At 46.7% G+C, this 24609-nt stretch overlaps 1 protein-coding gene and 1 pseudogene across 2 annotated transcripts in view; both read right to left on the bottom strand.

Moving 5' to 3' along the window:
• Nucleotides 1-24609, bottom strand: part of Smoc1 (SPARC related modular calcium binding 1) — a 159416-nt gene that overhangs the window by 73513 nt on the left and 61294 nt on the right. For both annotated transcript variants that reach the window (XM_021179100.3, XM_021179101.2), the window contains exons 2-3: nucleotides 6342-6507; nucleotides 5119-5231 (exon numbers count right to left, since the gene is read on the bottom strand). In XM_021179100.3, the coding sequence (XP_021034759.1) occupies nucleotides 5119-5231; nucleotides 6342-6507 (279 nt within the window). The remainder of the gene's footprint in view (nucleotides 1-5118; nucleotides 5232-6341; nucleotides 6508-24609) is intronic.
• Nucleotides 6894-15633, bottom strand: LOC110307266 (small ribosomal subunit protein eS8 pseudogene; annotated as a pseudogene).

Below are 24609 nucleotides of genomic sequence, written 5' to 3'. Positions count from 1 at the left end.
AAAGTGTCACTTTGCTGCATTCCCTGGGCTTGCTCAGAGGCTACTGTCTTATTACTTATGCCCTCCTTGTTGGTATCTCTTGACCACATCTTAATGGGGGTTTTTTTCCCCCTTCTAAATTGAAAGAGATATCTATATACAAGGTCAGTACTTTGTCATTAAAGCTAATTTGTATCATTTGCTTTCCTCTTAAGGTGTTCATGATAAATTTTTTAAATCTGTGTTTGTTTTCTTGCTGAAAAAAAATGCATCCTGAGCTCTATTCAATCCACTGGTAAATGGGCCTTTGAAATATGAATTTCCAGCTACACATATGCAATCTCTACACCACTGCTTTGTTGTGTGTCTTGTGCTATCTTTTCTGCATAAGGCAGGGTTCACATTTTTTTAATCTCTCATTGAAACCACCAATACATAGCCCAGGACACAGTGGAGTTCAAAATGCCTGCCTGCCTGGGATAAAAAGATGTTGTGTCTGGGCATTTGCTTTGAAGAAACTCAGTTTGGGATGGGAGACGAAAATGGGGCAAAGATGAAACAGAGTTGGCCACACGTCAATCATTGTTGAGAGTGGTGATGGGCGCATGGGGTTCATTATACCACTATGTCTACTCTTTTGTACTTTTTTAAAATTTCCATAATCAAAGGGGTTTTTTTTTATGTGTGTGTTTGATTGATTGGGCAACAAGAGAAGGAATTCTGGGATAACAATGGGGGTGAAAATGAAACACATATGCACCAAGGCCACTTCTGCACAAAAACATGAGTCCCAAAGTTAATCAGCTTGAGTCAAACCCCCTCCTTCTAGCTCAGTCACCTCAAACTGCTCTGAAACTCTGCTTTTCTTTATATAAAGGCATTAAAACCTACCTACAAAAAGGTTAGTGAGGGCTCGTGAGTCTAAGACTCTGGCTGGCTCCAGCACGCTTAACAGTGACCATCAATGTTGTCCAGTGATATACACGTTTGACAAGCTCCTGCCAGCACTTCATGATTCAACACATACACACATGTAGCTGCACATAAACACATACATGTAGCTGCACATAAACACATACATGTAGCTGCATATACACACATGTAGCTGCACATGCACACATGTAGCTGCACATACACACATGTAGCTACATATACACACATGTAGCTACACATAAACACATACATGTAGCTGCACATACACACATGTAGCTGCACATGCACACATGTAGCTGCACATACACACATGTAGCTGCACATACACACATGTAGCTGCATGTACACAAGCATAGCATTCAACTTCCGGTCAACACAGCTGAGATCTCAGCTAAACATCTTGGGCAGCTGACAAACCCTTGGCAGAGTCCTTGGCAGAACAGCTATTGGGAATTATGTCTCTGGTATCCAGAGAAGAAATAGACCACACTAAAGCAAAGGGCAAAGCCTGGAGCAGCTGAATCCATTCCAGGTCCCCAAAGAACTGAGCTTCACATCCCAATGATGTATTCAAGAAACCAGAGAGACGACATCCTTACAAAGTAGGTTTGAGGTTTGTTTTTTTGTTTTGTTTTGTTTTTTAACAAATACTGACATCACCCCTGGGGGATGAGAAGAGTTAAAAATCTCTAATCCCTGTGCCTAAAATGGCTCAATAAAGTGCTTCAACCTTGCAAGCATGAGGTCCTAAGTTTAATCCCAGAACCCAGGCAAAAAGGCTAGATGCAGTGGCATACTCTTGTGATTCCCATGCTGGAGGGGCAGAGAGACAAGCAGACTCCAGGACTCCCTGACCAGCCAAACTACCCTAATTGGTGAGTTCCAAGCCAGTGATAGACTGCCTCAGAAAACAAGGTGAATGTTTCCAAAAGGACAACACCCAAGGTTTCCTCTAGTCTGCACACACATATGCACACAAACAAATGTACAACCATACATACACATATGTACCTGCACATACACACACACACATGCAAACAAACACACATGCATCCACACACACACTTGTACCTGCACACACACACACATGCACACAAACGCATGTACAGCCATACACACATTTGTACCTGCACACACAAACACATATGAACAAAAATACCTGTCTGGATCTGAGCCTCATAATTGGATTTAATAGTCTGGGGCCATCCTAAGTACTGATAGTTCAAACGGTGGCATATGCAGCATCCCTGCTGTAAGGGAAGATGAGCTGCCTGCTTGCCTGCCCGCCCGCCCGCCCACCCCTGTGTGAGTTGAGGTTGGGTATACTGAGGAAGGAGAACAGGGGAAACAAAGAAAGAAGCCACGTGAGTCTCCTTAAAGCTAATTCAGTCATGTGGCCTCCAGCTGTGTCTCACACCAGATAAAGCTGTCTCAACAGAGTCCCATCATTCTCTCCTTGTTCTTCAGAAGAATAACATCTGTAGTCATTCCCAGGAGTAAGGCATGCTACGAACTCCAGGATGCACCCATGCCAATGTTCTAGACAATATTAGAGCAATGTAGCTTGTCTCAGGGCTTTGGTCTTAGAGCTGGCTGAGTGACAACAGGCCATGGGGAAGGAGATGGCATTATCTCTCAGCACTCTGGCCTCTCCTCGGAGTGACTGAATCACACTCAGAGCAGCAGCCTCAAGATATTGCAGCATCTTTAGTGGTGGGGGGAAGGGGGCTTCCATGTAACCACTCGAGCTGGAATGATCTACTGACTGGCCGTCTGACTGCCCACTGGGCTGAGCCAGCCTGCACTGAGGACACATGGCAGTGCTTAGCCTGTCACACAAGCAAGGGATAGCTGACAGCCTGCACTCCCGGGCATTCTCATTTAGCAAGTCAGCCTGGACTAATCTGGAAGTTCCCTTCCTTAAGCAAACACCACCTGGTTGGGCCTGGCCTTGCCAGAACAAAAGCTGGCCAGAGGGCTGTCTGTCATGAGACAGCTAACACTTCAGAGTCAGGAGGGCAGAGGTCAACCACGCTCATAAGCTACATGCTCAGGACTCCACGAGCCTTCAGAAGAGAGAGAACAGCTGCCTTCGGCTCTGCCCTCCTCCCCATCACCTTTCTCCCACAGGTCTCAGCCCAAAACAAAACTCAGGAAGGTCTGATTTCCCCTCTGAGGATGTGGGTGCTCAAACACATAGACAAAGGTCACCCCATTCTGTTTTACTAGAATAAATAGCTAACCTAAAAATTGATGAGGACGGAGGGCTCATGACTCTCCATGCTTGGAAAGTTTCAACCAAAGGCTTTGGGTGCTCTCCCCCAACTCTTAAGTGGTACCATCTATAAGCTTGAAAAGATCTAAGGTAGAGACCCACAGTAGAGATGAGACGCACAATAATGATGCTGATAGATGCTTACACGACACGCGTATGTCCCAAGTGTTTCACGTGTGTTAGCCCATTTCATCCTCATCGCAGTCTTACAAGGGAAGTGAAATAATAACCACTAATAATAGTAATATGACACGCATAACGTAAGAGCCATATATAATGCTGATGACGTCATAGTAATTTATCACATGTGTACAACATAACAATCATAAAGATAATCGTCTCTTTTTTTTTTTAACAGATAAGCACGCTGGGAAGCTAGGTGACTTGCCCGTGAGGGTTGGCCTCAAGCCCAGGCAGGTTGGCCCCAGTCAGGCACAGCGCACCAAGCACAGCTCTAGACTGCATCTTCCTAGTGCACAGCTCCGAGCTCCCTTTGAGTCTGCCAGGTCAGACAGCAGCAGAACGCAGAGATCTTCGGGGTGCCCTGGCCTTGAACCAACTCTTCATCCCAAGTCATGATGGTGCATGCATTTCTCCAAAAATAGGGTTATTTGGCTATGCAAAGCTTTAAAGGGGAAGTCAAAACAAGCACTTCCCCCCAGGGCTGATGGCCAAGGTCACTTTCTCCCTGTGCTCCCCGCCCCAGCCTGGTTACATCTTTGAGTCAACAGAGAAACACTTAAAATATCAAAGTCAAACCTATGCCCAACCACCCCCTCTATGTTACTGCCTAAGATAGTATTGGTCTGAGATCAGTAACCCCCTCCCTCAACCAGAAGGGAAATCTGAAAACCCTCTGACTGACAGCCACCCTACATCCCCTGATACAGAATTACAGGAGTGGTGGCGCACGCCTTTAATCCCAGCACTTGGGAGGCAGACAGAGGCAGGCGGATTTCTGAGTTCGAGGCCAGCCTGGTCTACAGAGTGAGTTCCAGGACAGCCAGGGCTATACAGAGAAACCCTGTCTCGAAAAACCAAAAAAAAAAAAAAAAAAAGAATTACAGTAGCTTTTAAAACCCTGAAGCAACCTTTTCTATCTCTGAGAGTGTAGATCCCCCCCCCTGAATGCTGTATGTACTTGATAGAAGGGTCCTAGAGGAAGCGGCCAGGCACAGGGACAGTCCCCAGCCAAGCTAAGCTTACCATGTCCTGTAACTGTCCTTATTTTCCTCACCACATCTCCATGCATTTGCCACACGTCCTGACTCACAAAAAAACTCTCATCTGGGCCCTTAGGGAGCCGTCTAGAAGTTTCCTTGAAGAGGCACCTTACTGTCCCACTGCCACTATGCTTCAGGAAGGCTGCCAGTGCCGATGTAGCCTAGCCCGCTATTACACAAAGCAATAGCTGGGACACTGAGCAGGAGAGGTGAGCCACTGACAGGGTATTTAAAATCTTAGTCCGTGCCCATCTGCATGTGCACATGTACACACACAGTCCAGAAGCCATGGTGAGCTCGGTGTTCAAAAAGGGTGCCTCTTCATTCAAGGAGGTACATGGTGAGGGGTTGTGGAGGGGTAGCAATAAACAGAGAAGGGAATACTGAAGTTGCCTGTGGAAACTGGCAGGGACGAGAGAAAATAATCAGCCCACATTTGACAGAAGAGACAGCCAGTAGGGAGGACCGGGACCCGGCCATGCCAGTTTCCTGGCTCAGACTCCCATGCATCTTGTCAGGGCCCACTGCCAGTTGGCAGGGAGTGACATAGAGGGCCCAGAAGGGGAAAGGCAGTGCAGAGGGGATAAAGAGACACTCACCCAGCCATTTCCCACAAAGTGAAGGTGCCAAATGACCCTGGTGCTCTCTGGACACCTCCCTTCTGCCTCAGCCCAGCGAGCGCCCCAAGAAGCCCATGTGAAGCCTCACCTGTGTGAAGGAACCATCCTCGCCACACTCTGGGACAAACACAGCCTCCTGAGGCTTCTTGGCCTGTTCCAAGGCCTGAGCCCTCTCCAGGCGACACTTGCTCTGGCCAGCATCTAAACAGGGGGAGGAGTACATTGTATGTTTCCCTTGGGTTCCACACAGAAGCCAGGGGTCAAAATGGCTGCCCCATGGCAGGAACGCTGAGAAAAGCCCTGTACCTGGCTGGGGCAAGGCAGCCTGCCACCTGCATGTTCAGCGGGAAGAGCGTGGTGCCAGTGTCCACAGACACCTGCTGGAGCTACCTTCCTCTTAACACTTAGGGAAGTAGAGGAGAAGCCTATTAGCCCAGGCTCTACTTTTCTCTCGCCTAAATGTCCCTTTACTCATGGGATGGGGGAAGGAAGTCCCATTCCCATTAACTTCTCCAAGCTTTACTAAAACTAATAAATCCAGGAACTGCAAGGAGAACATGATGGTGCATGTCTTTAATGTCAGGACTAAGGAAGGCTCTGATGGCAGGCCTGTCATCAGCCTGGGCAACATAGCAACACTAGCGCTTTCTTGAGAAAATCAAATGTCTGGGGTAGCCTGCTGGCTTCCTGCACTTCCTATGATCACTCCAGGCCACAAGGTCAAAATTCTACAGGACTCAGGAAAGCAGACACACAGTGACTGAGGGGCAGCACACGCAGTGCTCTCAAGTTAGGAGGAAGGTTGGAAGTAGAGCAGAAAGCAAGCTCATTGTAGTGGCTGGAACTCCTCAGCGCTGACTGTGTGCGCTGTTTTGCACTGACAAACCTGACAGTACCAGACCTGCCAATTTTGGAAGAGAGAAACAAAAGGCCAGATTTGTTATTGTTGAATTCCCAGTTTTTAAATGTTATCTCAAATACTTTGCGTGCTTTAAAGCAGATCAAACAAAACACTTCTGTGAACCAACAGGTTGGAATCCCTGTCCCGGGGCCAGCAGTAATGTACTGTGTGTCTGTTTTGAGAAAAAAAAAAAAAAAACCCACAAGCAAACAAGCCACTGCCCCTCAGCTCCTCACTGGTGGCAGTGTGATCAGGGAAGTGTTCCTTACCATTCTTCCTTCCCTCACACCCTGATGGGAGGCAGAGAGAGACAGAAGAGCAGAGCAAAGGCATTCAAGCCCCAGTGATGATTTCACAGTGTGGGCGCTGTAGTCCCAGCAGCCTCTGCCCGCCTGAGCGCACACACTCACCTTTGCATCGACCTCGATGGACCACGGCCAGGGCTGGGTCTCGGCACTTGGCTCTCTGGTACTCACACATGGACTCGTAGGACCTGCCGTCAGAGGCGCAGATGGGCTTGGGCTGAGTCCTGGGACAGTGTGGGTTGCACGGAGGGTCACGGTCACTTATTAGGAACTACGTTGGGAAGGAAGAAGAAAAAGTGAAATAACACAGAGGTTATTTTTGCAAGAAATATAGGGAGAGACCCATGACTTATAGTCTTGGCTTCCCCTTAGTAAGTAAATCTCAAATAGATCTGAAGTTATAAAACCCTAGAGATGAGGGAGCCTGATAGATGTCTAACCAAGGAAGGCCTCCCGCATGCATCCTAAAGATAGTAAGGTCCTGTTTACTGACCACAGATGCTCCAAATGGTCCAAATGTAGGATCCTGTCAATCTCCACACGCAACCTGTGAGACGGAACCCCTGACTGGACCATTGTCACAGAGCTGTGTGGCGTGAGGATCTCCTCACAGCCTAAATCCATGGGGAGAAAAATCAAAAGCTTTAACCTGCAAACCGTGCACCCTCTCCACACACGGATGGCTACCACAACTGCTGCTTGCAAATGCTCAGCTCCAGAAAGAACAGTCTCTAAGTTCTGTGGGGGAAGTTTTATGGAATAGGTAATAGCATTGAACCCCAAACCTATCGCCACATCAATAGCATTGAGCCCCAAATCTATCTGTTCTGCCCATTGCTCTCTAGCAAAATACAAGCTGAGTGAGTAAGAAAATTTTTTCCTGTTTTCAAAACTTGCAGTGATGATAATCAGCTTGGGAAACAATAAGTCAAGCGGAATCCTTTAGGACCAGAATTCTCAGATACCTTCAATAAACCCTCATGCACTGCGACCCTCCAAGTCGACCTCAGCATACCAGCGTCAGCCCTGGATCCCTGACTAAAACCCTTGAAAGGTGTCCAGCTGCCATTAGGACAGGTCAAGGGTGTTCCAGGATGGCCGTATGTGACCCTGGGCCTCAGTGACAGCATTTCTGTGCCGCTTGTTTACCACTGCCTCTGCCCATCTGAAGTGTTTGAAGCCATCTGCTCCCAGCCTGCTCTGGGCTTGGGCTGCTACCATCTTTTTCAGGAGGCTTCCCCGACTCTCACAGGTAAAGACAGTGCCCATCCCACTCTCTCACAACTCTGGCTTCCTCTCAAGCTATTTTTTTTTCTTCTCTTTTCTTTTCTCTTTCTTTTCTTTATTTTTATTTTTATTTTTTTTATTTTTCTTACAGAACACTTTTATTACACACGCTATGAATGACGGTGTATTTGCCTTTCTGGGCTTTGATCTTCCACAGATAGAACTCCAGCCCCTTGCCTTCAAGCACATAGCCGTCTGCTCTGCCACACTGACCCGGTCTTGAGGCAATACAGGCGAGAAGCTTGCCCTGCTAGAACTGCTCCTCCAGAAGAGCTGATTCTTTTTTCTTTTCGTCGTCATATTTTTTTTCCTTGATAGTTTTTTTTTTTGTTTAAAATCTCTTCCTCCTCAGGAGTCAGCTTGGCCCCCTTCTTGCGGCCCAGGGGCAGTGCATGGTGGGACCCGTACCACTGTCAGTACGATGTGCTGTCAATAGACACAATGCCATTCTTCACCTGGGTCTTGGTGCAGACAAGCTCATTACTGGATGCATTGTAGACAACATCAGTAATCCTTGTTTTGTGAGTACAACACTCAGAGGCCCAGGAAAAGTTCCCCACATCCAATCTCAGGGCACGGTAGTTCTTACTTCCTCCTCTAACTAGGACTGTGTGTCTACGGCGAGGGCCAATCTTAGTGTTGGCAGCTGGCCATCCCAGCTCATACTTCTGATTCTTGTGGTATGGTTTTCACTTACCCCTGGTCTTGTGGCACTTGTGCCAGTTGTCCGAGATATACCCATTGCTCAGTGCTGGCTGGAAAGAGGAAGCCCCTCTCTAGCTCTTAACATCTGAGATGATGAATTTATATGTGTGACTTGGTTGGCAATAAGGTACCCAACTTGGAGCTTCAAGACAAGAAGGATTTAACTTGCTCTACATGTAAACATATCTGAGCATCTAGCACAGTGCTGGACTCTTTGACTATTTGTGGAACCAATGTAGCCATGAGTAGTGCTTCTCGCATGAAATTAACTCAGAACCAAGATGTCTAGCAAAAGGCCTAACCTCCCCTCCCAGATTCGCATCACCCAAGGAGGCTTCTGGGATGCTCTCTCTTCAATGCGCTGTCTTGCTCTAGCTGTGTCCTTTCCTCTATCCTCCTCATGGCAAAACAGTGCACAAAGGTGCACAGAGGTGGCCCAGAGCTCCTCAGTGTTAACAGAAGTTTCTTAGGAGTAGGGCTATCTGATCTGAGGTTCTTTAGCTTCTGACTTTGAGCTGGTTTGTTGTTGTTGTTGTTTGTCTGTCTGTCTGTCTGTCTGTCTGTCTGTCTGTCTGTCTGTCTGTCTGTCTGTTTGTTTGTTTAAGTCATGGATCTGTTGGGTCTAAGGAAGTTGCCTGTGTTTTCGGGCTCTGAGTTTTTCCCGTCCTCAACAGTTGAGAATACTGACACAGCATGTGTTATTATGTTGTTGTGAACCTTCCTTCTGTTATTGTGAAGATCACATTTGCCAACATCACCTCGGTCATATGTAAGTTTTTGCTCATCTTTGAAATTTAAACAGTGTGGTTTTCTTTTTTAGAGAACTCACCAAAGGAGAGACAAAGTTTCTTTTTTAAAACAGCAGAGGTTGCCTTGTCCGCTCTGCTGCTCACAGAGGAAGACAGCTACAGACGTCATCATGGCATTGAACTACAGGTCATAAATTCAGTTTGGAAATGGCTTGTTCTGAGTCAAAAGAGACTCAGTGTGACTGTGCCAGAGACCAGTCTGACAAGGGGAGCACTCTGTCTGCAGACAGGCAGGTTACAGAGCCTCAGAACCCCAGCTCCTCCAGACCACGGAGTGATCTCTGTGTCAGGAGGGTGGCCACAAGATGCCTGTCTCAAATTTATTCGCCCCGAGGGTGCTATAAAAACTTCAGAGACAGCACAGGGCAGTTGCTAAAGACCATCTTCAATCAACTATAGACCTCGTTGTGTGTGTGTGTGTGTGTGTTTCGGGAACAATGTGTATTTGTGATTGCACTCAAAACACAGACTAAGTTGTATTAAATGGGGCTTGAATAGTGTGACTCTGCCCTCACAGAAGAGATCATCCTGCATCCACGAACATTCAGAATGAGGCTATCCTTCCATCTGCTCAGGAAGCCAGTGAGGGACACTCAACACAGACCCTGCCCACAATGGGTTTCCACTCTACAATAAGATGTCAGGCAAGTAGTTACCACACAACATGTGAGCAGAGACACCAAGAGAGGGTACGATCCTGGAGGCTTGCAATACTACAGAACCACACAGTTCCAAATGGCTTTTCCTGACAGTGGAATGTTCTGTGCCCATGCTAGCCACATGATATATAGCAAATGCAACTAAGAGACCGAATATTGAGTTGTGTTTAATTTCAGATGACAATGTCTGGATAGAGGCTGCCATACGAGATAGCCCAGCCATGAAGTATCCAAGCCAGGAGAAGGAAAATGGTCCTTCACTGAGTTTGTGTTTGCTTTTTCTGAGACAGAGCCTCACTATGTCACCCAGTCTGGCCTTGGCTCTGCATTTCTCTGCTTTAGCCTCCTAAGCAGACACAGCCGTAAAAGTACCCACCCTCAAAGGAGGTTTTCCTAGCGCCAGACTAAGGCTCACTGAAGTCTTAAATGACTCTCTTAAGGCAGAGAGAGATCTCAAGAACAATGTCTACATTCTAGAAATGGACGTGGGTTGGTCTAATGCTTATGGGCCAATAGTCAGAATATCCCATAGTTCAAATGAAGTGACAACGGTAGGGTTTTTTTCTCTCATCTTGCAGGTCACACGGTAGGTACAAGGTAGAGATCATTTAATCAATCCTGTTTATGATCAGTTCTCACAGCACACAGACAAAACTCAAAAGAATTGAAGTAACCATGATTGGCAGGAAATTTGGGTGGTGGCAGCAAGGTCGATTATTTCCCCCTCCCCCAATGATTCAAACACTTAGCCGTTTCCCTTAAGAATGAAAATTACATTTTTTACAAACAGCAACAACAACAAAACCCTCCTTCCTAACCAAAAGACAAGAAAAGCAAAATAATAAATGGTGTTAAATATGATTGCATAATATAGAAGCCAAACAAAGGGGGCCAGGACAATTGTGCAGCTGGAACTGTCTCTCCCACCCCTTCTCCCTGGGGACCAGATAATTCCAGACACTTTGTGTTGTGCTCACATTTGCAAAGTGGGACAGATACTTGACTTACGTAGAAACAAAGCACCCTCCCTGCCGGAAAAGCTGCTCGCCCGCCGCCGCCGGGGACTGGCTCTGCCAGCCATGGGGAGGATGAGGGCAGACAAACAGCAAGGCTGAACCAATAATCCCTTCCGTCTGTAACACACATACTCTGCTCCCTGCCTTATGGCTCCAGCAGAGCAAAGACCCTGCTGCAGCTTCTACCCAGAGAGACCACCCCTATGCCACAAGCTGTATCAGCTTCGATGGCTGCCAAGTTTCCATAATAACACTGTAGGATACAAGAAAGCCAGTCTAAGGCTCAACCTGAGAGATCTTCAACATTTTCCTTTTCAAACAATTCCCAGCCTTTACTTCCCCCTACTATTTTATTATTTTGTCACTGTTGTGGCATGAGTGTGTGTGTGTGTGTGTGTGTGTGTGTGTGTGTGTGTGTGTGTGCACTCTCGCAGATACACAGGTACCCTCGAGGGTCAGAAGAGAGCATCAGTTTACCTAGCAATGGAGTTACAGAATTGTAAGTTTCCCAATGGAGGTCTTGGGAACCAAACTTGGATTCTATTGGAAAAGCAGCAAGCACTCTTAACCACTGAGCTCTCTCCAGCCTCACATCCCAGCTAAACTTCTAAGCAGGTATTTATCTGATAACAGGGATGCTTTTCAATTATTCTCAGGTGTTAAAAAGGTAGCAAAGCCATACTAAATCTGGTCAGAGGGTTTGGGACAACAGAATCTACATTACTGATGACAAGTGACATTTCTTTTTGCAATAGCATCCTCAAAAGTCATAGACTAAATTGAAATTAATTCGATGCTTTTTCCCTGTAAGTTCACATGTGGCACTGCTCTAAGCATTTGCTAGCAACATTTTTCATTTCTCTATTGTTACAAAGCAAAACACTCTCAGCTTAATGGCTTTGAACAATTTGTTTCTTCTCATAACTCTGCAGGCCCGCAGGGCTCAGCTGGGAGGCTCGTTTGCTCCAAGTAGTAACTGGAGAGGTAGTGAACTTGACTGAGTTTGACTGGGAGCTTGGCTGATGCTGGGACATCCACTGTGGTGTCACTGACCGACTGTATCTAGAGTAGCTGAGGACTGGCTGGGACTCTCTTACCCATCGTGACTCATCTGACAGCAGAGTCCACTTCCAATCAAGTTCCACTTCCACACTGTCAATGACGTTCTCATCTAAGCAGCAAAGGCAGAACTAGGAAGAGAGCTAAGCAGATGCCTGCTGCCAAGCCTGATGATCTGTGTCCATCTCTGGAACCCACATGATGGAAGGAAAGAACAGACTCCACAAGTTGTTCTCTGATCTCCATAGGCACACTCCCTCCTACTATATATGTACACATTTAAAATGTCAATATATATATATATATATATATATATATATATATATATATATATATTGACATTTTAAATAGTAAATGCCTTCATATTGTAAACATTAGTGCTCGTGTAGATTTTACCGTACTGTGTTCATCATCTATCAAAAACCCTCAATAAATTGCATTATCATTTATTTATCAGCTTACAGATCTATAAAAGACTGTAGCCTATTTCTCTTTATATATGTATGGCACAACACAATGTCTAACCCAAAGCAGCTGCTCAATACAAACCTGAAGAATAAACAGACCAGCACCAAGCCTTACCTAAAATATGTCATAGATAAAAAGATCTTTTCATGTGTGGCCTTGATGGAAGAGAGTCATGAGAGAGGGCTTTCATGCATGCCAATTGCCTCCTCCTCCTCCTCCTCTTCCTCCTCCTCCTCCTCCTCCTCCTCCTTCTTCTTCTTCCCCTCTCTCTCTTGTCTTGCTTATGGATCAGATGTAGTAAGCTCTCAGCAACTATTCCAGTGCCATGCCTGCCTGTAGCCATGTTCCCCATCATGATGGTTGTGGGCTCTAATCCTCCGGAACTGTACACCTCAAATAAATACTTTCTAGAAGAAGAAGTGGCAGAAGACTAGGAGGGGAGTAAGAGGAGGGGGAAGGGAGGAGGGATGGAGGGGGAGGGGAAGCAGATACTACTACCTTTCTATCTCTGACTGAAGAGAGGTGCTTCTTGTCTAACCTGAAGCTTAAAGCTTTCAAACATACAGACATTTCCTTCCTTTCTTTTACAGAGCATGTGCCAGGTGAGGAAGTTCATACCAAAATGGTAGTTTTCCCCAAAATTAAGGAAAGGGAAAATTCCCAAGTCACTAAAGAGAAGGTGCCAGTGTGGCTGAGACAGTGTGCCTGTACCAAAGGCAGTGGTCACTAGATGGTCATGAAAGTCAGGCTCTGTGAGCCTGTCCTCACCCTCTTCACATAGACCTGAGGGAAGTCTTTACCCCGTCCCAGACGTGAGTCATCTCACCCTCAAGTCAGCCTGCAGCCTGAGAGACCTCTGATTGCTGAGCCGGAGGTGAGAACATGTCAAGGTGGAAAAGCTGACAATTGCACAGCCAACATCATTAGCACTCTGGCTTCTCTGGCAGCTGCTGTACACGTGCATCTGACTGAGAACAACGACCAGATGATAAAAGAGATTCCTGTTAAGTCAGTTTTTTGATGCACTAAATGCATTTTTCCACAGAGGCTATGTTGTCAAGTCAGTGAATTATCTGCAACTGCAAACGGTCTCATTTACCTTCCCGAAGAAGAGAAGGTGACCAACCCTGCCATATGCCTGCTGGGTCGGTGAGGCACCTACCCCAATTACAGCACCGCTGGATTGCTCCTTCCTGCCTCAGGACTCTGCACCAGTTGAGTATCCTCCCTGAGACATGCCTTCACTCACACACACGCTCCCGTGTTCTCTCTACCCGCACAAACACTGCTGCCTTGGGCATCTAATGGCCTTCTCTGATGAGCCTCCATATTGCCTTCTTACTTTTCACACTGTGATTAGATGACCAACATAATTACGAATTTCTTCCACACTAGGTTGAAAGCTCCTCACAAGCAGAACCTAAGATCTGGGCCTCACACTGCTGAATGCCTGAGTGGGAATTCAACAACACACAAGAGAACTGAGCCAGTCAGTGGTATAGTCCTCCAGGCCTTATGTTAGTGGCCCAGCTTCTCTCACCACACAGTGTCACTCCCAGTGTGGGGGTATCAGAGGCAGGTCAAAGGGCAAGAGCATTTCTGAGCTCTCGATTGACAGAGAGGAGAGGGAGGCTCTAAGAAGGAAAAAGAGCTTCCCTAAGAGACCAGGGTTTTCCTCGAAGTTCCCCTCAAGATTTTAGCATTTCTGGCTCTATATGTGCTATCAAAAGGGAAAATGGCCCTCTTGGAGTAAATGCCAGAGACAGAAAGGGAAACACACACACACACACATATGTATGTGTATATACATACATATATATATATATATATGTATACACACATACACTTGCATACACATACATACACACACATGAGAGAGATATAAACAGAGAGAGAGAGAGAGAGAGAGAAAACACTAATTAAAATGAAGTCACCAATAAAAGGGCAACAATACCCCCCTAGACACCATAGTCTAACCACTAGAAGCCTAGTTCCATGAATGAGTTGCCTCTTTTAGAGCTGACAGTAAGTGAGGGCCCATAGACCCCCAAACGTTATAGGTTATTGCCATTGCCCATCTCCCAGAACTTGGCAACAAAGTCCTAGTGCTGAAGATACTGCATAGAGTCATAGAAAATGGCAAACTCAAATTGGTACTCACCTGGAAGCTTTGTCACTAAGAAAGGGCTAACTTTCCTGTGGTGGCGGCAAAGGGTCTGTACCCGACCAGAGGAGCAAAATACTCATCAGGCTTATCCAAATAGGAACACTGAAAACTGCGATAATGACTGCTACTTAATAATGCATATCATTTAATAATAATGATGCATAATAAGACATGCCCACAAGTGTAACAGTAGCGTGAACATTATGAGAGTCACCAAACACTTTCTATTTGGATTTAGGTCCTGCTGTACAAGATGAAATCCATGCCTGGCCACATTAGCAGGCCAAGAACCTGAGTCTAGATAACACATAGGCCCTAGAGAATCGACTACTATTATTCTGCTAAATGGACAGTATTAAACTGGTTGTTGTGGAAGCTGTACCCATTTCAGCCCTCATCAGAGAAGCTTCTATTCGTAGTGGATGGTAATTAACATGGAGACTCTTGATTAGCCAAGCTTCGGGGAACGTTCAACCCTAACTGGAACATCTAAATCACACTCCCAAGGCTCCAGGATCACTGAAAAAAAGGAGATGGAAAAAATCTAGACCAAGAAGTGGTGGACAACTACAAGGCAACTGCTCTCTAGGCACAGCAGTGGGGCTGCTCATATTAACTCCCTACAGTTGAGACCATATGCACAAGACTTGTGCAAACTCAAGCCCGACCAAACCTCAGCATGGAGAAATCGGGTGGGCACAGAGCTAAGTTAAGGCTACCTCTAGTTAAGGAGTTACTGGAAAAGGAAGTCAGGGTTTTTTTTTTGTTTGTTTGTTTGTTTGGTTGGTTGGTTGGTTTGGTTTTGGTATTTAGTCTTTTTTTTTTCAAGTGTAGTCCATGGTAGATGGACCACACTCCACGGGAAATCCACACATCTAAGAATGTATATGCAGCACAAATTGGACATAAGGCTTAAAAAAAGAAGAAGAAACACAAAGTTGGGTAGGTAGAGAAGAGAATAGGATCAAATGCACATGGAACAAAATTCTCACAGTAAGGTCCAGCTGCTAGTCCTTCCTCTCCAACCGAAGGCTAGATTTCCTGTTGCCACTCTCTTTACCATCTGTGACGTCAGAACTTGGCCTTTCCACCCTAGGCTGCATCACTGAGACAAAGAGCAGTTTCCCATTAAAACATCACTCACCCACCCACTCTCAGATCCATCATCCGCATTAAACTCCACATCCCTGCTTCAGCCAGCTGTCCATCATCCTTCTCTGACCCCATGACCACTGCATTTACACAGGTGCAAAGGACAGCCCTGGCCGGCAGCTTCAGAGCGGGATGGTAGAGATGGGGGAGCGGAGATAAGGGAGGTCAAAGGGAAAGGGAAGCGGGCAGCATGCTGGCCTGCTTTTCCTCAGCACACCTCCACCACAGGCCTGACAACAGCACACCCCCACTAAAAGGCTTTTCACACTGCTGAGGGAAAGCAGACACGCACACACCCCTCCAGCTGTGGGACAGCTGGAACCACTTCTGTTGTTTTAGCCAGAAGAGACCTGACCTTTGTCACCCCGCCACCACCCCCTCCCCAAGGGAGAAATTTAATGGTCACCTCACCCACCCAGATAGCTTCCCTACTCCAACTGTGACCATCCAGAGCCAAGAGGTGACTGGTAGAAGCCAGAGAAAGAAGGCGCTTTTGCCAGGTGCCACCTCAGAGGAAGATTTGGGGCTCAGCAGACTTCCAGATCTAAAATGACTCCATGTATCAACTTATATCTACCACATACGTACCTGAAAACCCATACCCCGTGTCAGCCATAAAAGCAATATACATAGAGTGTGGGTCAGGGCCTAGGTCATCAAATTTCCAATGAATTATTATTCTAAGTGAAAGAAGCCAGACTCAAAATCTACATAGTAAATGATTCTATTTCTGTGACGTTCTGAAAAAGGCCAAACTAAACAGACAGAAATCGGATCACTGACTACCAAGGGGGGTTGGGGTGGAAATTTCTCTCTCTCTCTCTCTCTCTCTCTCTCTCTCTCTCTCTCTCTCTCTCTCTCTCTCTCTCTCTCTCTCTCCCTCTCTCCCTCTCTCCCTCTCTCCCTCTCCCTCTCCCTCTCTCTCTCCCTCTCTCTCTCTTGATGATGGAGGTTGTTATACAGGTAGAGCTTATTAAAATTCACAAAAGGGCATGCCTAAAAAGGAAGATTGTACTTCAGGCAACTTACATGTCAGTAAACAAAAACAAAAAAAAAGAGGAACATATAAAACGCAAAACTAAATAGAAATAATTCCAAAGAATGTTGTCTTTGAAAGGCCCGTCAGAGCCCCCATCACACTACTGCCACTCAGAGAAGTTTCTAGAGACCTCTCAATCCACATCCTTTAGTCACAAGGCACCACGCTAGGCACATTGGGGTTTATGAAAATAAACAAGAACACAGGCACTATGCCCAAAAGCAAATCTACTTGCAAAGACCGACAAGGGTGCAGCCAACTCCACGGGAACTGTGCTTTCCGCGTCTCTAGCAGACAAAAGGACACGATGTGTGAAGTGGAATGCTGAAGACATTCCACTGCACAAGCCCAGCTAACTCTTCTAAAGGAGAAGAGACAGGAGAGGGAAGAAGAGGAAATGAATGAGGGCATCCTGTCAGCACAGAATCCCAGGGCATCTCTGACATCCCGGGGTTGTGTGTGCTGAGCACTGGGGACAAAGCAGCCACCTGGGTTCCAGAGAATCTGCAGTCAAGATGAATCAAACTGGAACGATCTGGAAGAACTTCTCAGAGAGGAGATTGCAATCTAGGTCATGAAGGGGTTCTACGTGTAGACAGGGTTGCCCAAAAACTACAGTAATGGATACAAGGAAGTGGAGAGCAAACTTATTTCAACCTACAGGTCATAAATAGCCTTGTACGGAAGTAAGGCTCTAGGACCATGTTGAAAATGACACCGTGCAGGGTCCTAAAAACATAACGGTGTCTTTCTATTTCACCTTTTAAACAATTGGCGGTTGCAAGAGAGAAATAAAGGACAAGATCAGATCTGAGTTCTAGAAATATCCAGCAGAGATGGGGGGGAAAGCAAGGAGGTTGGTAATGGGAAAGGGAGAAATGAAGATAGGGGACATGTTTAGACTAACAACATGACTGGGTGTCACAGACAAGCATGGAAAACCTGAAGCCACAGCCACCTCCAAGAACTGCAGCCTCACCACAGCAGGTAATGACTGGGGCTCCGTCTGAATTTCAGAATCCAATACACTGCCTTCTCCCTAGGAGCCAGTTACCTTGGGATGAAAAGCAAAAGAAGCAGGAGCAGTCTGAAACCACCAGTGGTCCTACAGGCTCTAGAGACAAAGCAGCTATCTGCAGGGAAGGGTCTGCTGCCTCGTGGACAATACTTCACAGTTGTAGGGATGCTATTAGCCTGCCTTTTATTGGGTGAGCAGACTCACAGCTTCAACTCCCTCTGGGTTTCCACCTTCTCTGTGCACCAAAAGGGCACCTGACCTTTTAATCACAGAAGAAAGCATTTATTTTTGTTTCCTGCTTATGTACCCCAGTCACTAACTACCCAGCTAAAATCCCCAGTCATTAAATACCAGCCAACAGAACTCAAGAAACGAGAACTTCAGAAACTCATGCACCCAACCACCCTTCTCGTCCTTCAGACTCTTCCACCAGTGTAAATAAAAACTCTTCTCATTTCAAATCAAATAAACAGAGGACTCTCCAGAACCCAGGACCCAGGTTTTTCTAATCCCATCAGACCACTAGCACTAGGGGAAAATAAGAATTAAGCTGACGGTATGAGCAGGGAGCCATGGGGAGGTCATGTACTTGGGGTGCATCCAAGAGATTGTGCATTATATAAGAGAGGACTCGGCCCTGGAAGGTGCAAAGACAGAGAGGACAAGGAATATGTTCCTGTGGGGCTGCTTGGTTCTAAGAGTTCTGCCCTTCATCCCTGACACATACCTGGCAATACCGGATTGCTAATTGGCACTATCTCTCCAGTCGGCAGGACCAGCTTATTCAGCCATGGCTAGGGCTCCTTACAAGGTTATTCTGAGAACCTCTGAAAGCACCACCTAGTGATGTGCTCCAAGACTCCCCAGAACATTATTAAGAAATAGCATCCAGGCTGCTGGCAACACTGGCAGCGTTGCTTGTCCCTATAGCACCATGCTGTCTATGTAATATGTGTGATATGTAATGTGTGTGTCACACCTTAGGGAGTAAAGGTTTAGTAGGACCATGACTGGGGTTGTCCCCAATCCTGCTGGGTCCTGAGCAGTGACTGAGCCCTGCAGTTTGGAGAATTTGGAAACAGACAGTATTGTTTACATGGGAAATAGACATACTGAGGAGATTCTGGGCTAAGTGGGAGGCAGAGAAGCCTGAAGGGGTGTTGAAAAGATTAAAGACCCATTGAAAGACTTGGGCACCTACAGAGCTGTCTCAGCCTACGTGACAAGATACACAGAAATGATGTAGAGTCCTGTCCCCACCTCTGCATGAAGTCCAGGCTGCTCTGGCACCTGAATCAACAGCTTTAACAGCAGCTGGAGTTAGTTCCCCTGGCATATCCCTATGCATTTTCAGGATGTCTCTTGGGCAAAAGGAAAAGGTATGACCTGTTTGTGGAAGTGTCTAAGTCACCTTAAAGTAAGGAACCAGAGGAATTACTGTTTGAGCAGCTGAAGACCTTGAAATCATTGCAATTTGGAACAGAGGTCAATATGACACCATGTTATAACCTTAAGTTGAAGAGAATAGAAATACCAGCAAGGAGAATAGTTGCCAAGGGAGCACGGGTCTACTTAGCAGGCTGTGGGATTCAGACAGGCAGCCTTGGGCATAGGAAGAACTTGCCAGAGGCCTGTGGAGAAAATCCTCGAGCTATTCACAGAGGCAGAGCCAGTATTAGTCCATAATTTCATAAATGCAGAGAGCAACTCTCCAAAATGACTACACGGGAAATGGTCATTACACTGTTAGGAAGCTTAGAAGTAGAGCCATCCTGAACACTTCTGTAACCACAATGCAGCTGAAAGAAAGCTACTAAGGGTTGGTTCAAAGTGGGAAGGGGAGGACTACAAGGGGTAGGAGTTGAACAGTCTCTCAATCTAAAGGGATGATCGACTGAACCTATCCATGACCCGAAGCATATAAATATCCATTCTACAAACACATGACCACACGTGTGTACATACGCACATACTCACCATCAAGAGGATGCTTGCCGGGCAGTGGTGGAGCACGCCTTTAATCCCAGCACTTGGGAGGCAGAGGCAGGTAGATTTCTGAGTTCGAGGCCTGGTCTACAGGGCTACACAGAGAAACCCTGTCTCGAATAACGGGGGGGGGGGTGCTTGGGGGAAATCTGTTGGGGCTGCATTGGAAGTTTGTTTTCCCGACCTTGTTGACCTGTACCCTTGGATACGTGCCCTTTAGAGCTGCAGTTTGGTCCCCAAAGGATGTGAAAAGAGGTCATATTTAATGAACCCTCATGACACTGACAGAAATCACAGACACTACTGGTCCCTTCCTCACTGGGCCAGTCATGCCAGGTGGGTTCCCACACCATGATCTTCCTCCTGCCACCTCTAGCCCAGCAACAGCCCACCCACATCCTGTGGCCTGGACCATTTACCCTGAAATATATTCCTTTCTCATCCCGCCTTTAGCCTCCACTTGGCACTCTTGGTATTGCTGCTGTTCATCTTCTGACCTGGGAAGGGGTGTGTGTGTGTGTGTGTGTGTGTGTGTGTGTGTGTGTGTTGTGTGTGTCTGCTCACAAACTGAAGGACAAGTCCTTCTCCTGCCACCCACTGTTCTCACTGACACAGGGGTCTCAAACAGCTTCGCTCTAGCCCACCACAGTAAGCAACCTGCACAAGTCCTAACAAGATGGCAAGAAAAGACAGAAAAAGGAAAAAAAAAGAAAAGCCAAAGTCTCTGGGAATGGTTTCATGACCCATCATGACTAGATGAAGAAACTGGTGAGCGTCCAGTGTCATGGGATTTTTCACTGGTGCTCATTTTGCAAGGGTGTGGTCCTGAGGCATACAGAGAGGTTCTTCATACCCACTGCACAGAGCAGTATTTTCACTGGTAAGGAGGATGGGGGGAAGGGGTGGGGGATGTGTCCTGTATCCACAGCACTTGAAGAAATCCTCTTGCTTCCAACCCTGAGCCCTGGCAATGATTCTGAGCAGGAACAGAAGCAAGCAGGCAGAAGAGGAAGCCCAGGTTCTGCTTCCCTGGTCCAGGCAGTAGGCTGGGGTGGTTATGTGTGTAAATCCTGCTTCCTTCTCTTGCAGTTCCCACTATCATCTTAAACTCCTGCTGTACCCCCCAGCTTCAGGTCATCAAACACAGGATTACATGTGTTCATACACACATTGCATGTATCCACATAGACACACCCAAAGAGCCTTTTAAGCCATTTAGAGGCTAACGGAGACAGGACAGTCTGGTCGGTGTGAAACTGCAACTGCCATGCACCACAGAAAACCTGGGACTGTGAGACCATCTCCAACTGAAAAGCCCTACTGCGCCCCTCAGACAAGGATTGATTACAGCTGTCCAGCCCAGGCTCCTCTTACTTCACACAACTGTGAGGCTGTTCTGAGCAGGAGAGAAATCCTGTTGACCCAAACTGGGCCAAGGAAAAGTAAATAAAACCATGACCAATTCTATGGCTGGGGTGGGGGTGACCTGTGGGAATCAAAGAAAAATCCACTCCTGAAGAGAAGAAAGTAGTGTCTCACGTCCTAAACCTTTGAGTTCTTGGGCAGAGCGGGAATCTTTCCTTGAAGATCGGAATCCTGGATGTGATTGTCGAAGACCTGTGTCTCTCTTTTGGTCTAGTATTTTAACTCTAAGGTTTCTGTTACCCACAAACAAGGGATGAGATGGCGAGATGGAAATTAGCTTTGCACTTAGCAGGTCCCATCTGTCAAGCCATCCTGGGAGGATGAGAGAGTAAGGGTGAGCTGAGGCTGCGGGGAATGGGGGCGGGGAGGACCTTGCAGAGACACCAAGCAAGATTGCCCACTCCCAAGGACCTGAGCTCTGCTGCTTTCAAACACCAGACACAGTGCCCATAAAGACTTTATACTAAAGATTCCTGAGCTTCCAACAGGATTCTCAAGACTCTAATAACCAGGGAAAGCTCACATTACAAAGTTAGAAGTCGGAGCAGAAGATCCAACAAACACGGGCTCTGGAATTTCCTTACACTTCTCTGTAGCCTCCAAGCTTTGTACTACATGACTTTTGTATAAACATGAGGGTAAGAGAGACCTACACAAAATCCCAAGCAGGTTGACCTAGGTCTGCCTTTAATATGGGTTGCTTCCAAAGTCCTGTCTTCCCTTAATCCTGATGCACATCAAGATCATCCAATGCCTATGACCAATGGTCCATTCAAGGCCAGGAACTGGAACATACTTTTCCAAACTTGAGGTAGGGGGAGAAGGAGGCCTTGGTTTGTCTCTAGGGATCTGATTGGGCTTCCTCTCCTGGAGCATCACACTCGATAGCTCTCATGAGGTTGGTGCAGAACCACATGAAATCAGAGAGCCCAGATGATGTCACAGGCACCGTTGGGTCACTCTGCAGTGCTCCTGGCATGGCCTTCTCTATAGAAGCAACCCTGAGCACCCTGCGACTCTGCCACAGTCAGGATGGCCTCTGACCTCTCAATCCAAAGGAGTAAGCTGTGAAGACCTGCCAGAGGCATCCAGCAGTTCCTCAATGCACATTATACCCTTATCCAGCTATCACCCTAGAGGTGGAGATGAACAGTAAAATCACATAGTTAAAATACGACCTTGGGACACAAGCCGCTCTGGGTCCAGACATGGGAGAAAAGCAGAGGACTATCTGCCCCTAAAGATGCTCCTGGAAATTCCTTTGTATGTACATCCTTGTAAAAACAACTCAAGCTCTGCAAGGTAGCTTTGCATTCTAGCCTTAAAGTTTGATCCATTCATTCACTTGACAAATATTTAGCAGCCTTCCTCAGCAGGCCAGACACTGGGTATAGCTAGGAGCCTGCCCATGTGATCCTCTTGAGCTGCAATGTCTCCACAATCCTTGAGCTGAGTTCGCATTCCACGTGTAAATGGAGGCTTTTAGTTTTTTGCTACCGCTGAGCTACGGAGTCATGTCCCAGGGAAAGAGGTCTGGTCGTGGATAAGCCAAGACACTCACATGTGGCAGAGTCTTTGGGAAAAGATCTTCTTGGGCACACAAGGACCCCTTCCACTCCAGTCCTGATCACATAGAGAACATGTCAACTCTAAAGAGACCAGAAAGCCAGTTGAAAGTAGAATTTGGGGAGCCAGCAGGTAGACTCCAGAGGTTAGCCAAGGGGTAGGCAAGCCATGGCTTTGTCAGGATACAGGGATGACTGCCTTCCAGTCTAGCCTACAAGAGAACATTGTAAGGGTAATATACAATAGAGCATTTAACCCTGTGGCAGAAACTATTTTTCACAGGGAAAACAGAAAAAGAATTGTTTGTATGTGCATATTGGAGAGGGTGTGTGTGTGTGTGTGTGTGTGTGTGTGTGTGTGTGATACGTAGAGGTTGATGGCAGATGCTCACCAGTTCAACTAGATTAGTTAGCAATTGAACCCCAGGAATCCTCCTGCATCTGCCTTCCCAGTGCTGGGATTACAGATCTGCATCACTGTAGCTGCCTTCTACCTGACTTCTGTGCATCCAAATGCAGGTCCTCGTGTTCACAGAGCAAACATTTTTCCAGCTAAGCCATCTCTCCAACCCCTCAAAAAGACAATTTTTAAACATCCTTCAGCTCATAAAATATAACCCCCATGCCTGAAGACGACATACATAGGTGAAGCAGCTTTGGCTTTGGCAGATTCTCTATGCAAGATCTAAATCTATTGCCAAGTCTCAGCACCCACAAGGAAGCAGCCTCTGTACGTTACACACCAGTGCAGAAACTCCAAGAGAGGAGACCAGATTTATCTGACCTGGACCATAAAACAACTAATTGCAGGTCTAAAATTTCAAACCATTCTGAGAGGGATCTGGAGAGAAGGAGGTCACAATAAAAATAAATTTTCGGGAGGTTTACTGTACGCCTTCCTTGTGCCAGGCACAGGGCTCGGCACTTTCAATAAATGATTTTAATGGATCCCGACAACCCAAGAGACAACGTTTTTAGATTTATTTATTCTATTTTATGTATGAGTATATCTGTGCACCACATAAGTGCCTGGTGTCCACAGAGGTCAGAAGAGGGGGTTGGATTCCCTGGAACTAGAGTTACAGACGGCTGTAAAACCGTGCTGGTCCAGGTGCTGCGGATTGAACCTGGGTCCTCTGCAAGAGCAACAGATGCTCTTAGCTGAGCATTTAGCTGAGGCATCATTGCAACCCCACAAAAGGCAATATATTGCATTCCACTTCGTAGATGGGAAAGCTGAGAGATGTCATGAGATTGCTCAAGACCACAACAGTCAGAATTTAAACCCAGATGCACCTGTGACTCCACTGCATTATGATATCAGAGACGAAAGTGTAAGCCAAGAGACCCAGTCCCCAGCCCCAACTACATGAGGCTCAGTAGTTTCAAACATGCATGCTGATATGGCTCCATCCTTGCATAATTAAGCAAAGATAAACTGAAAAAAAAAAAAACCACCTCACAAGCCACATTCTCACCACCTCTCATCCAAACAAGACGAGTCAGCATGCCAGGCATGGTGGTGCATCCCCGTGATCCCGGCACTTGGGAGGTGGAAACAGGAGGATCAGGGACTCAAGGTCCATCTCAGCTATATACTGAGTTTGAAGGCAGTCTGGGAAATATAAGGGCAAACCGAAAGTGAAAGGAAAGCTGTGGAGGTAGCTAATGGTCCAGCCCTTGCCTAGCATGGATCAGGCCCTCCATACACTCACGCCCCAGCACTTGGGAGGGAGGGATGTGCAAAGGAGAAATATGATATGAAACAAGAATCCTGGGTCCTTCTCAAACCAAAGTACCAGAATTCCACCAATGACTTTGCAGGGATCCAGTGCTTCTAGCTCTGAGGTCTAGCTCCAGCTCCACCTCACCTCCCCTGCCCCACCTGCTTGGATTGGGATTGCTCCAGAACAAGCTGACCTCCAAGATGACAAACTTCAGAGTCAATTCTGCCATTCTGTTTCTCATGGGAAAGAGAGGAGTCATCCTCATTCGCTGGCCAGGAGCAGGGCGGGGTT

Source organism: Mus caroli, unplaced genomic scaffold (assembly GCF_978045245.1).
Source record: "Mus caroli unplaced genomic scaffold, Mus_caroli_1 scaffold_14, whole genome shotgun sequence".
NCBI lineage: Eukaryota > Metazoa > Chordata > Mammalia > Rodentia > Muridae > Mus > Mus caroli.
The sequence above is the reverse complement of the archived record's forward strand: the minus strand, read 5'-3'. Positions and strand labels throughout refer to the sequence as shown.